The sequence below is a fragment of the Protopterus annectens genome, chromosome 1.part0, assembly GCF_019279795.1.
Source record: "Protopterus annectens isolate FY-2018-M chromosome 1.part0, PAN1.0, whole genome shotgun sequence".
In the NCBI taxonomy this organism is placed as follows: Eukaryota; Metazoa; Chordata; order Ceratodontiformes; family Protopteridae; genus Protopterus; species Protopterus annectens.
In genome coordinates this window covers 682,461,363-682,477,072 of record NC_056725.1, presented here as the reverse complement: position 1 = coordinate 682,477,072, position 15,710 = coordinate 682,461,363, and the positions used below count along the sequence as shown (strand labels likewise).

At 36.5% G+C, this 15,710-nt stretch overlaps 1 protein-coding gene across 2 annotated transcripts in view; it reads left to right on the top strand.

The window, feature by feature from the left end:
- The window catches only part of LOC122794052 (mitogen-activated protein kinase kinase kinase kinase 5-like), a 1,947,254-nt gene that overhangs the window by 1,571,959 nt on the left and 359,585 nt on the right, over positions 1-15,710 (top strand). The window contains exon 18 of one of the 2 annotated variants that reach the window (XM_044062187.1): positions 5,710-5,752. In XM_044062187.1, coding sequence (XP_043918122.1) covers positions 5,710-5,752 — 43 coding nt within the window. Of the gene's footprint in view, positions 1-5,706; positions 5,753-15,710 lie in introns of both variants that reach the window. The other variant, XM_044062182.1, reaches the window with a different exon arrangement.

The following is a 15,710-nucleotide window of genomic DNA, read 5'->3' as shown; positions in this document are numbered from 1 at the left end:
AATGCAGAAACTCTCTTTTGAGCCATTGTGGTTAGACATATGAAAACTATGAAAATATCCTGCTCTGGTGGTATAGAGGGATAAATCCCTAACTACGTCCAAGTCGACCTGAGTTCATTTAGTGGCTCAGATGACTGATGTTTCAGCAGGGAGGGATAGACATGCCCATCTGGGTGGGAGGGCATTCATCTGTGATGCTTTCCCAGGGGAAGTGTGGCTTATAGAGGAGAGTTGCTCACAAACTTAAGTAGCGAGTGTGGGAGGTGGGGCAAAGAAGTGGGAAGGACATTTAAAGAACCCACCCCTCTCCCAGTTCAGAGGTAGAGTTGGCTGAGCCCTTAGGAAGCCCTTATGATCTGTGATCAGCTTCAGTGTTAGTCTGAGGGAATAGAAGATAAGTTGGTAGACTTGGCATGGACTTGGGGCACTGGGAGTCAGACCAGTAAAATTATGTCTCTCTGGGGCCATAAAAAGTGTAAGAAAATATTCTAATACAATCAAGATGGAATGCCATTAGATTTTAATCTACTGGATATAACCATTAGTGACTAACTGGATGCACCCAGGATGCATTTGAAAGGTATTATTCACAGTGACTAACAAATTCCATTTCTGGGAGTTTTTGCAAGAGCCATAGAGAGTGGATTCCAGGTGCATATTGCTAAGCACTAAGTTATGTCACATTCAGTCATTATCCAAAAACTGTGAGCCCTTGGATTGGATCCTTGGGTTAAAGCATGGTTATCTAGTAAGAAACAGAAACTAGGCTATAAGTGAAGAAATATAAATCATAGGTAGGAATATGACAAGTGTTCACTCTTGCTCCTTCTGTGTTCTCCAGTCACATAAACAGTCTACTGACAATGTGCTCCCTGACATATTTACAATATGTAAATATGCAGGAAATCTAAAAAAGCAGAGAGAATAACTCACCAGAGTGATTGTACAACTCTGTAATACTCCCTTGGGTTATTGTACACCTGGCTAAGAAAGGTTGTATGAAACCAAGTGTCTCTAAATCAGCCCATATATGTTTTAGATCCAGGAAGTTTAAACTAACTTACACGTTGAACAACATACTGTGAAGTGAGTAGAGACCTAAAATGATCTGGGGGTCCTGGTAGACAGGACACTTCTACACAACAGACACATTAAATGGCTTAGCTTGTAGACATCTGACTAGCTACTCTTATCATGAAATCTGCCTTGTGCAAGACACCTCGTATAATGATACCACCATTTATCACATCTGTACCTATCCTTGCATTTTCCATGTATATATGATTATTATGAAAGGTTAATTTATTTAATTAGAGAAATATATGATGGCACCAGACAACAAAAACATTCAATTTATGATCCCTGGACTGTATGGCAAGAATGAACATATTAAATCTGCATTCTTTTTCTTACCCTAGAATTAGAGATGACCATCATTTTATATTTCAAAAACTAACAGGGAAATACCATGTTAATTTCCTCTTCTTAACTATTGGCAATACCAACTTTAATTTATGAGGTTTGGAACAGATCTTTGGTAGGCAACCCACAAATAACTGTCAGGACATGAACTGGCTCCTTGTAAAAGTGGTTCCACTTTTGCAGTTCCACTGTGGTATACGTGGCTAGTAGGAATAAAGAGTCTGAACTCCTCCACTACAGTTAAGAAAAGGGTTAGATACCTATTTCAGAGGATATGAAATTAATGATTTGTTTACAGACTGGATAGCTAAAAGGTATGGCTATGCAATTCTTTGACTGGAAACCGACTGAACTGAATTTAGAGCATCTCAAGGAAGTGTCATAGCCTTTGATTTAGAAACACAGTCTTCCCTAAATAATGATCTAATTTTGTCTGCTAATAAATTGTATCTTACTGTGGAGCTTTTCTCCCCGGGTCTCTGCTTAAAAAAATGGGCCACTAAGCCCAGTTTGACTAAACCCAGTCAACAAATGTAAAATAAATAAATAATAAATGAATAAATGTTTTTTTTTCTTGTGCACAAATTCAACCAGGTAGCATATTTCTGGATGATTTCCTTGATTCTCAGATATCTGTCTTTTCTTCACTTTTACTGTTTTTCTAATATCAGGGGATAGCCTTCATTTAGGCTGTAGAATTAGTTATCTGTCATTGGCAGAAAAGTATGTAAGAAATACTAAAGTCGAGTTGAAAGTTATGACTTACCACTGCTGATTGCACTTTAAATACCCACAGGGCATATTGAATCAGTCACATTAGGACTTACAAGTCAGACAAGAATAGTCACAGTAAAATAAGCAATGAAATGGACAGTGTACAATGAGCTGAGAAAACTTCTCTTGGTGTTTACAAATATCTACTTATGCAGACAGTAGTTTTCAATAAATGGAAATGTCCTGGCAAGTTCAGAATTAGTTACAAATTATTCTTGTATGTCCAGAGTTATCACAAGTATTGCCTTTTGCACAGCATTTTGTTTTTTTTGCACACTATATAACTCAGAAGGCAACTATTCCTAAAAAGTCAGGAACAAAATAGTTTATAGTCAAGAAAACAAAAAAGTGACTAGTCCAAAAACATGGCCAGAGTAAAACCTAGTACAAACTCTTTATTATAATATGGTAAGCGCTTTCACGACTTCAAGCTCGCTTCATCAGACCAAATAAATTTCTCATTCAACAACTTAAATCATTAAAAACCATTCAAAACTCAACTATCAAATCATATGTACTTTTCAAGTCAAAAGACTCAATATATAACAATGTAACTTCCTAGTACGATTAAGTTTCTTAAAGACATAGTCCTATAATATCATTATAATAAAATGTAATATTTAATGAAGTAACTCATGCACTACCCATAAAATAATAATGTAGTATACTAAAGATGACTACAACATATAATAAAACTGTGATTGACAAAATACATGAATGATAACCAGACACGCACTCTGATAAGAAATGTATCTAAAAATATGTTTGAAAATCCTAAGAAAAGCACCACAATAAAACATTATACATAGAAACTAAGAAATTAAAAAATATATCACTATATCAGCTAAGCCAACAAGCATAACAATAAATAATCATTTAGGTAAAGGTCTGGGCTTCAGTACGGGGTCTAAGCAGAGCTTGTCCATTTAGACCCAATTTACTATCTGCCCGTAACCTAATAATCCATTTTGTTTTGTTCACTTCAGTGTGGTTACGTATGTCACCTACTCGCTGACTTTGTGTAATCTGGTCAATCACTAAAAATTTGAAAGCATGATGACTGGTGGTGCTGCCTACATGCATTAGTCATGTCCATTTTTGTAATATTATATAAATGTTCCTTCACTCTGTAATATTATATAAATGTTCCTTCAGTCTGTCCCTGAGGCACCTGTTGGTCTTGCATACAAATGCAATTAAAGTTTGATATGGTAAAGAGTAGTGACACCATCAATTGTTTGGATGTATGCATTAAATAGAATAGTGAAGGGCAGATCACCACAATAATGCACTGAAAATCTTATCTGAACAAGATTTTACATTGAAGTAGCATGCATCCCCCACATCTATTTACAAATATTGTAACCACACAGGTTTTTAGAGCCTCCAGACTTAACGTGAATGAACAAGAACTTCATAATGAATCGGGTAAACTTAGCAAGAATTTTATTCAAAGAGGTTATAGTAAACATCAGATTACACAAGCCTGTAGTGATGTGCATGAATTAAGGAAAACTATTGCGCAACCTTATTTTTCTAACAGATTTGCTAAAAACAGGAAGACAGTGGTGAGGACTGATCAAGTGAAATGTACCTTACATTATAGTAATATATAAAGGAAGTGATGAGCATTGGACTATATTAGTCACTGATGAAAAAATAAAAAGTATTGTAGGTGAGAGACCTTCATTCAGGTATAAGAATAAAAAATCAGTTAAGAGGTTATTATGTGGGTATAAGGCTAGTGGTCTACTTCCCAACTTAGATGAAAAGAACAAATGGCACACTTATCCTTGTGGAGCTTGCAGTTTTTGCCAATTTATAGACGATAGTGGGAAATTCTGCCATCCGCTTACAGGAAAAATGCATAATTTTAAGATTTCTGACAGTTGTGATAGTAAGGACATCATATATTTGGCTTATTGTAATGTATGCAGCTCATTTTATGTAGGTAAGACCAACAGGCATCTCAGGGACAGAGTGAGGACTAGAGCTGAGTTGGCCTAGTGGTGTATTGCATGAACGTAAGGAGGACATGCAGACTCTGCACAGAAGGCACCCCAGCCAAGAATCAAACTGGAAAACCTCTTGCTGTGAGGCAACAACGATGTAAGTTACATTGTTATATATTGAGTCATTTGACTTGAAAAGTGCATATGATTGGATAGTTGAGTTTTGATTGTTTTTTAATGATTTAAGCTGTTTGAATGAGAAATTTATTTGGTCTGATGAAGTAAGCTTCAACTCGGGAAAGTGCTTACCATATTATAGTAAAGAATTCATACTAAGTTTTACTCTGGCCATGTTTCAGACTAGTCATTTTTTATTTTTCTCGTCTCAGTGCTAGTTTTAGTGAGTAGTACATTCATCTTTGCTGCTGGTGTTTTTTGTGGTTAGTTTATAGTCAAACTGATTTTTGTATCTCATTTTATGCCCAAAACTGGGGCTTTCAATTGCCAAGTAGATTATTTCTAACTGGAGTATAAGTTGTATTTGTTATGATTCTGTAGGTGGAGTAATTGAAAGGATAATCACGCCTCATTTCATTCTGTGATGAACATTGCTGTTTTAGTTGCTGTACTTCAATGAATTATCTTCAGCAGCCATATATGATACAGTGGCATACTATGTGGTCCACACCTTTACCTAATATTAAAACTAGACTATGTTTCTAAGGTTAGAGATGGTTTTATTATAGTAACCACTGAAAGGATCTTAGAACTTCCAGCTGGAAAGCTGGAATCTGAATTCATTTTTTATACTGTTGAGGACAAGATGGTGGCATATTCTACTATCGTATTTGAAAAAAATGCTAACTACACAGATCATTATGGATGCATTTTCATATAACTGCACAAGTGCTTAGTAAAGAATGCAGGCAAATGCATTTCTGTATTTACTCCTATCAAATGTGATGCATATGATGAAACGTTTGGGTTAATGGCCATTGGCATGATCCTTTAATAATTCCACCTAATGTGCTTTTGAAGCTGAAAAATTCAAGATTTCTGGATAAATAGTAGGAGATAAGTAAAGTAGATGCTCTCTTCCTGTCAGCCATCTTGGAATCACATAACTGTGTTACATATAGTGCTTCATTTCCTATCTCATTTTTTAAGTTTTTAACTGTCTCACCAGGTCCTGTGAGTTACACCCCATACTGACCAAGCAGTATAGCATTATAGATTGCTGTTATACTAGAGGTGACAGATTATGAATAAAAGGTAAAAAATGTGCAAATTAGTGACTATAACTTATAAAGTGTAGTCTATGCACTCTGATCAAGCACCTTACTGTTTTGTCAATCCTTTTATATTTATTTTATTTGTTAACTGGTTAATCCATCAGACCCATATGTTTCCTTTCAGGGTTAAGTAGCAGTGTAAGTAAGTGGTTTGCTTTGAGGTACATAATGTCTACAAGTCAGGGAACAGATACAAAATGAAATGATCTGTATTTTTAGACATCCTGCAAATAAATCTGAACTAACAGTAAGTATTCCAATTTCAGCAGCACCATCCCTGTTGATGATGTCCCTCCTCCACTGCCTCCAAAGGTGAGTCTGAATATTCACTATTTACTGGTTTAAGATAATAATTTGTTGTAACAACAAAATATATACTTTCTTTCCTCCAAAGGTCAGTGCTGCATAAAAATCCAAAACAGCAAAAGCAGAAAAAAGCAGCTGAGTCCAAATGGCCGTAACATTTCTTTAATAAAACTTAAAACAATTTAAGCGCTTTCTGGATGAACCCTTCTTCAAACATATATTAGCACAATAAAATGACATTATAAAAGACATTCACATTTAACCGTCCAATCACATTCAGTAAATCACCTGCCTCTTTTTTAAGGCTGGTTTTAAATAAATAACAGTGTTTAAACCAGGGTGATGATCCACTGCTAGTTCTACTATCCATTTTAGCTCATTAAATTCAGTAATGTTAACAATATCTCCCCCTCTTCCATTCAGAAGAAAATTTCCAAGAAAAAACATGGCCAGGATGCTTTAGTATATGTTGATATATAAAGCATTGCATTCATCTTTCAGCCTAATAGAGGAAAGTATCCTAACTTTTCATTTTTAGTTGGTTTCTCTTGCCTACAAAAAGAACATTGAGTAACATCCACATATATATATATATATCAGTTGATTGTCAGTTTGAAAAAAAATAAAAAAAAAAATTAAAAACATATATTATGTTATTATATGTCTCTATCTATTAGGAATGAAGAATGAAAGATGAGTAGAAGTCGGATCATCATCTCATCCTGGTTTGCTATTTAAACACTAACCAAAAAAAAAAAAAAAAAAAAAAAAAATGTGATTGAATGGAATGATTTTGAATGTTTGTTATATAATTATTTTTATATAAATGTGCTAATGTATGTCTGAGGAAGGGAGGAAGCTCCAAAGCCTTTACATTTTTTTTATATTTTTTATTATTAAGAATTTAAGGATTAAAAATTCTCCTGCTTTTTTTTTGCTTTTTTTTTTTTTGCTTTTTTTTGTTGTTTGTTGTAGTTCCTAACAAGTTATCCTTTTCATCATCACCCTTCTCACCCATCTCTTTTTTCTTCTTTTCTTTTCTGAACCTGGAAATATAGATGGCATTCTGTTTATTTTTATTTGTTTTTTTAGGTTTAACACATTTGGTATGAAAAAATTTCTTACAAAGTAGAAATGTGTGAAAATGTGTTGTGTGTCAAAAATTAAATTGTTATGTTATTTTTTTTATTTAAACTGTTATAATGTTTACTTGCTTTTTAAACTGTTACAACAACAAATAAAAGACAGCAAAAAAAGGATAAAAGAAATTAAAATAAAAAAAATAAAAATTATGATAAATCTGAATATGGAATATTGGAATTTTTGTTTCATGTTTGAAAATCATATACTATATTAAACTGTTTATATTAAAATATTTATCCATCAACCTGTGTGTGTGTGTGTGTGTTGTGTGTGTGTGTGTGTGTGTGTGTGTGTGTGTGTGTGTGTGTGTGTGTGTGTGTGTGTGTGTGTGTGTGTGTGTGTGTGTAATGCATTTGTCCATATATATTAATATATTATATATGCATGCATATATGCATTTATGCATATTCTTGTATCTTAATTCATTTGATACTATCTGGCCTGTCACTAATAATTTGTATACACTCATGGTTAATATACAGTTTACAAAAGTATTAAAACGCCATAGATAATTTGAAATGGCATGGTTCATAACACATGTGGACATGAAACTTGTCATGGAAACTAACACACGGAATAACATGAACAACACAAACACAATGCCAAATACATCCCAATACATTATAGAAGCAAAATAAATTAAAATAAGCCCTATACATTATATATACATTATACCCTACCAGAACACAATTCCTACAATGTTACAATTATATAAAAGAACAGCAAAGAGACATTACATTAATTTAGAATTACCAGACCTACAGAATACAACATACAAAAATAAATACCACATTTAACATAAAGTAAAATACACACTTATAAATTAAATAATATAAAATAAAATAAATACAAACATAAACATACAAAATATACAATAACAAAGTAAACACTAAAGGTAAATATACAAGTTAAACTAAAAAGTTATTTTCCACCCTTGAGTGCAACACTGCTAGTCAGAAGTACAAATTAGGACTTAAGAGGAAAAGAAAAGCAACAGCTAAACAGAACAGGATGTAGCCTGGCAACAACAGAACACGTTTTCCACAAAACAGCCTCTATGACATGGGATTCATTACTTGACAAAGTACAGAAGGCCTGCAAACTCACACACTTTAGAAAACTACTAAAGTTAACACCTTAAAAATATAAGTGCAACTGCTTTTTAGATACAAGATGATTGCTACACTGCCAACAAGAGTCTGAAATCATTATGTGACCACTGCTGTCACCAATGTGAAACCAGTGATGAATAACAGTATCAGTCTAATCCATGCAAATTTATCTTAGTAAATATTTTTCCTTTTGCTATGGCTGGGAACAGCTTTTAATCATAATGAAATATGGACATAGATTAAATGTTGTACCTCTTTTAAGATTCTGTAATTCATGATATTCAATGATTTACTATTGTGAACATATTGTAATGAATGCTAATGAGAACTGAAATTTGAATCTATATCTGGATGTAACTATTGTCTCTTCCACCTGATCCAGGGTTTGACTAAAAGTTGTCTTCAGACCCAGTTAGTAAAATTGTCATAAACCAGCCATACTTATGCTACTTAAAAAAATATAAACGTTCACATACTGCACATGCAAAACTCAGGCATTCCCGTCTCCCCCATAACTATACTTCCTTAAACACCCCTTTTTATTTTCCATTTCCCTTTCTAAATGAGCTTGTCACATAACTTTTTCACCTCATTTACCTCCTTTCACATGGTAGTTTAATTTGCCCAAACTTACACAACACTGAAGGCTATGTTATCAAGCTCATGACCTTCACAAACCCATCAAATATCCTATTCAGTTACTCCACTAGTCCAAAAACCTCCTTGCTTTCTGGACAGTTTTCGAGAAATTAACCGTCCTGATCTCCACACCTATGGAATACCTTTATACTCTGGATATTCCTCTCCTCTTTAACCATTTTCTTTTCCTGTCTTCTACTGTTTTTATTACCAGTGCTACTTGTAGGGAAATTGGACACCTGATTCCTCTCTTAAATTCCAGATCACCGGAATGTCCAGCAGCATCCCTTGAGTAATTACGAGTAGTGACATACAGTCATCATCAGCCATATTCACAACATTGTTGCTGTCATCCTGCCCCATCTTTGAAGACTGTTCTGCATTTTCTCACCTAATACCTCCATCAGTGCCATAAATTAACTAGAGACAGTAAAGAGCCTTGTCTCTGCCTGCTGTATCTAACTTAATAGCATCAGACAGCTCCCATTTGCAGTGATAAAACTGATAGGAGAAGCATGCAATACCTTGACACACTCTATAAATACTTCCCATACCTGCTTCAGAACTTCAAATGAACATCTCTAACTGACTGTGTTAATATCATTGTCAGCATAAAAAAAGAACTACTCTGCTCCCCTCCTTCCTACTCACCTCCATCTGCTCCTCAAAATCCAGCAACATCCTTTTCTGATCTGCTAATGATCTCACAATCCAGTTTGTGATGCAATAACTACAAGTGATAGCACAGCCTCAAGTCTAGCAGCTATAACAGTCTTAAAAAAATCTTCAAACTCAGTATTATAAAATAGCTGAAAATTCCCATGATAGTAATAGTAACACAACAGTATCCTCCATTCACAGAATCTGTCGATCTGCATCCTCTAACATCTCATCAAATGCCTCTATCAAACTTCCCACCACATCTGGCCCTACTTTCTCATAAAAAAATCTATAGGAAACCCATCTGGACCCCCTCCACCCTCTGTATACCAGATCACCTCCAAAACCTCACTCTGCCCTATGCAGCTATTCAGTCCAGTCCTCTCATTCTTGGCCAGCAACCCTCCCCTCAATCTCCCTTCCATTGCTCTGTGTCTTGCCTCTTCATATTCTTCTATACATTCCTAAACTAGTCAGCCACTACTGTTGTAATCTTCTTTCCCTTACTCTCCCATAGTTCTCTCTTACCTTTAATGTTTGTATTTGTATTTATTTTCTTTGCTTCTTAAATAACTATATCAGCAATTTAACCTCTACCTCCCCTTTAGCTCAGCAGCTGGATGCCCTGTTCTCCATAGTTCTGCCCCTGCTCTTCCTTTCCTCTTCTTCCATTTAATATTTCCCACGACTCCATTATTCTCTTACTAGCAGTGTTATGCCTACCATTATTCTTAAGCTTCTTTGCATTCTTGACAGTTCCTCTTCCCTCTCACTTATATTCACCTTTCTTTGCCTGTTATATACCTAATCAGATGACAAAACTGACCCCATCAGCCAGATATTAACCCACCCTGCCACATTTCTTCAGTAGATTACTCCACCGACACTTCATCCCTTAACATTCACTCCACTATTCACTTTGCAATACTGTCTGATTCTGTTAATTCCACTTCCAGGAAACATATATCTCCCAGTCCCCCTGACCCAGTCCTTCAGCTGTATTTTTGCAAATGTGTGATCAGACAAACTACAATATTTACTCTGTCAGTCTCTCCTGACATTCCCACTTTCTGTCCACCCCACAGGCATGTTTACATTAATGGACGGTCAGTGCCCCCTGTTCTTCCATTTCTATCCCCCATGCATCAACAAGACCCTACATTTCCATCCTCCCCTGTCTTAAATTTCCATTATAGTCTGTCAGACTCAGGATTTAACACTGCATCTCACGCTACCATGACCCTGTCTCCTTTATTCTTCATTTTTCTAAAGTTTTAAAGCAATCTTAATACATTTTCCCATCATGCTTTAGACCATGCACTCTCTCTCCAGGACAGCCCTTACACCCTCCCCGCTTGTATCTTACAACTTCCTGAATCCCTCTTCCCTTCACACATCTCACCACTTCCTACCTTAATGTGTGCGCAGCAATACCCTAATTACCCTCTTTATTCCCCCTAAGCCCATACTAGACCCATCCTGTAGAATTTTATACCAGGGTCTATATTAGAACACCTAAGTTTCAAAACTTCGAATGTTCTAATATCGACCTCTATTCAGCGAAAGCTGAAAACATCGAACATACAGAACAGCGAATTTTTTCCTAGGGAAAAAATTTGCTGTTCCAAAACACATACACATGAGACAAGCACACCAAACAAACAGCAATCCACACACATACACCTAAAATCTTACACCTAACCCTACACTAAACTATACACACACCACTAACTATCCACTTACCTTAACCCAAACCCTAACCCTAAGGTTCATCACTATCACACACTCACCTCACCCGCGCCATAACCCTAACTCACCTACCCCGCCCTAAACCTCACGTCCACAGAATCGCACACTTACCTGAGCCGCGCCCTGACCCTAACTCACCTAACCCACCCTAACCCTCATGTCCACACAATCACACACATACCTAACCCGCACCCTAATCCTAACTCACCTAACCCGCCCTAACCCTCACGTCCACACAATCGCACACATACCTAACCCGCACCCTAACCCTAACTAACCTAACCAGCACTCAGTCGCACACTTAACTGAACCCCACCCGTAACTTTCCACCACAGCACTGAAAATACCGAAGCAACAGAAATGGACAACCAAATTCTTTCCCTAGGAAAAAATTTGTTTTTCTGTTGCTTTGATATTTTCAGCTTTCGCTAAATAGGGGTCGATATTAGAACATTCAAAGTTTTGAAACTTCGATGTTCTAATATAGACCCTTATACCATCCTATCCCACAGGATTTCATACATTTCTTTCATCTGATCTCCTACAACATCACTATATCTGGTTTATATCTCACTGCCCTTTGTAGAACCTTCTCTGTCTTAATTAGATAATTTAAGAATTCCAAGTTGTTATAGTAACTCCCAATTCTTCTGCTCCCCTGTTTCTCCTATCCCCTCCAACTGTCACATCCCACTCTCATTAACCTTCAACTGCAGACATGCTCTTATGTTCCTAAAGTTAGGCCCAATGTAACCTTGAGTGTTTCTTCACAGTATACCAATAAGCCCCCTCCCTGATAGCACACTGCGTCTGCAGTTACTTACATTCATGTTGATGGATCAACAACTCTTTAGTGTGCCAATCAGACAAAAAATAAAAAGGGCCGAAACAACTTTTATGAACATCAGAGGAAAATAATTTTTGCAGTGGGACAAACCCTCATTCACTCCTGATGTGGTGTACACACCCAGCACCCCCAAACTTATATATTCCTACTCTATGGTCACAGAACAATGGAGAAAAAAGAAAATGCCATTGTTGTCAAAAGTTCTTTTCAGACAAGTTTCTCTGCTCAGTTGGCACTTGCTCAAACAGTTATCAGTTGTTCCCCTATTACACAGCATCCCACAAGCATGGTTGCCCTAAATAAGTCTATGCCAGTCCTAATTTCCTGTAGCCCTTTAAATTCTCCCACCTCCTCCTCAGTGTGATTACCTTTGGGAAATCTAGCACCCCTTCCTCATACTATACAAAATACACTCCTTTCAAAGCTGACACATTATTGACTGCAACCCAGATGACCTGTAATCAATTAGCAGTATGGGTTTAGGTGGCCATTTTCAGCTAACCCATTTAAGGGATAGAGGGAAGCAACTCTGTTTTGTCACCTGAGTGTTAGCTAGAGAAAAAGCTAGGTGTTGTACTAGTGAAGGGGTACATAGTACCAAACCAGGGAAGGCATGTGTGTGGAGGCATTTGTGTTTCCCATGTGTGGCAAAATATAATGAAACTCAAGAGAGTTTCCTTGGGAATTAGAAGCTCCCGATAAAAAGAGGCCTGCCTGACCTACAAATCCCCTGTTCCCTATTACCCAATTCTTACCTTTTTACCTCTAATGGGGGATGGGATTGGTTTATCCATCTCAGGGAATGAAAGGGCCATAAGTCTCTCACCCTTGTAGGTGATGGGCTCTGTCTCAGCCTTGATCGTGAGCCCTCCAAGAAGGGAACAACTAGGTCATAGGTCTCTTATGCTGACTGTATTCTTGCAGAAAGGGTGTTGGTGAGCCCCTGACCTAATAACCATCTTTCAGAAAGAAGAATGAGTGGGTCAGTTGAGTGAAGGTTGAGGACTCATTGGGTAAGTGAAGAAACCTGAAAGGAGAATGGAAAAAAAATGCACACAGTCATCAAAGAGCTGAGTTCTTAGATTGATAATATGCTTTTCTTTACCTGTCATATCTCATATGAGGTTGGACAATAATTCCAACATGCACATCCTCTCTTTTGTGGCATTTTCACTTTACTCATCCCTTATTAAACCTATTATTGAATGCAATGTCCCATTCAGCATGTACCCCTTCTACCCAACAAGATCAGCTTGGAAGTCCTTAGAGATTCTTCATCAAGAAAATCATGTATCTAGACAAACTTAAGTTATCCCAAAAGATTAAAAACCCTGTGTGTATATTCCTCACACATGTAGCCACAACCACTTTTCCATAACTCCTCTCCATTTTAACAGGTTTACATTACAGGTTTATAAGCTAGCTTCCCTTGCAGGACATTTTAAGCCTAGCTAATTTCCCTTGGTGAGAATCAAGTCCTGTACCTACTGTCTGCGATGTAACCACCTTAACCATTATACTAATCCCAGTTCTTTGCACCTCAGTCCTTAAGGTAATTTACAACTAATTTAAACCAAAAATCAGCAATATACACATTATTCCAACATATCTTTTAACTCACCGAAGATAAATTGTAAGCAATGAGACCTTGATTCATTTTATACACTTTTAAATTTTAATTCAAACAGCCAACACTAATTAAGCTAATTTCAAACATTTCCAGGCTGTGACATCTCATACTCATAAGGAAATTACTCATAAGTTTGTACTAAGCTAACTGCCCTTGCGAGCCATTTTAAGCTTAGCCAAGTATCCCTTGTGAGACTCAAACCCTGCACCTTGTGTTTGTAAGGCAAACACCTTAACCATTAGGCTACCCTTCCAACCCTTTGCATACCCACATAAACTCTGCTAGCTCAACATGGACCAGCATAACTTACAGACCACATTTCAAAAATTAATGTTCAAAAATCACTAGAGAACGATCAGTGCTCTGCAACGGTAATGTTTGTTTCTGTATTTCATTCATCACTGTTTATAAGGTATAGTATTTGAGATTCAAAGAACCTGTGTTCTGCATGGGAAGTCAAATCAACATGCTATGGAAAAAACAGATGTGCAAAGTGTGCATGTCCATTATTTCTATACCCTATCCTTTGGCCTTTTGGTACAGTTTGGGCCTGTTTGTCTTGGTCCCTGACTTTGAAAACCAGACAGTAGGTTCAAAGTTTATTTCACATTTATTCAGTATTAGTATTTCCCAGTAATATGTCAGTGTCTCTTTTCTAAGTATCATCTTTTAGGTTAAGCTACAGAATTGCATTGCGGAAAAGCATGACAGATGTTACATCCATGTTTGTACTTTCAAAGTGCCTTGTAAATGTCAAGTTTGTTTTCAAAGCTATATGCATTTCTTCTTTGTCATTTGTGAAGACTTTATTTCTGGTTTAGGAAGACGGCCTGTCACAGACCTATTCCTGTTTAGTATTTAAGATTGTGTTTTAAACTTCAGTTACAGCCTTTGTGCTTTCCAAATGGAAATTGTAATTTTAAAATGAAGATTCAAAAATAAGTGTAAGAAAATGCAATGAAAGTTGACACAAGATGTCTCTAAGTATAATAGTTGATATCTGAACATTACCTACAATATGATATTGCACTCATATTCTGGATGTACAGCTGGTAGCACATTTGCCTCTGAACCAGGATACTGTAATTTTAGTTTCTATTCATGATAGTGGAAATACCTGAAATGCCAGCATCCCAGTGTAGCATAATGAGTGTCCTGTACTGGTGAGGTGTGCCTAACCTTTGTGTAAGACTTTTAAGCCATGATCCTTTAAATTCATCTTGGTGCTGGTACTGTTACTGGATGTTTATAAGGAAGTAAGAGAAACCAAAACATTGTTAGGAAAACAAAAACGACTTTTCCCTGTTTCTTGACCAGCATTCCATTCCTCTTAAAATCAGCACATGCAATTTCCATACTGTGCATGGGTGATAGTATATACCCTGGCAGCCAAAGGCTGATTTTTACCAAATATCAGCTTAACATATCTTGGTGTATCCTCTTAATTCAAATTTCAGTGACCTGTGTAGAATCATGCTATAGACTAGAGAATGCTTTAGCTACACTAAGAGGACTGTTTTCGAGGGTGGCAAGCTGCACGGCTATACATAATTTACCGACTACGCAACTGCTGTTACTGCTGCTGCTGCTTAGGACAGATGATTAGGTGCATCTCATTTCACTTGAATATTCACTTACTAAAGGGGCATGATGTTTGCCCAATGTTCCACAGTGACATGTAGCAAGGTAAACCATTCAGTGACACAAGTGACCAAAACCCGAATGTCAAAATATGTAGAAGTATTATGTGTAGTAAATTCCTTAGCTTTTAAAATAAACTGACAAAGTGAACAGTTTCCACAAGGAGCAGAGCCCCTTGGATCCATAATTTCAGGGTTACTTGAAACTATCCCAGGAGCTCTTTTTGCGTTTTTTTTTTTTTTTTTTTAAATAAATTCCTTAAGCTAAGGTAAAGTTATATTCTTCTGGTAAAACTGAACATAAAATTGGGTGTTATAACAAAATATACCATTGTAACTGTACAATGGATTTTACCCTATGAGTGTTAATCCCGTAAGTGGGGAAAAACAAGGGATCCATAGAGGCTACTGAGGGGGTTGGACCCTTATATTCCAAAAGATTATGCCTCGGTATATTATTCACCTCTGCTTTTACCTGGTCCAAAAATTGTGGATGTTGTGCAGTATCTGAACCTATGATAAATTTCATTGCTAAGAATCTTGT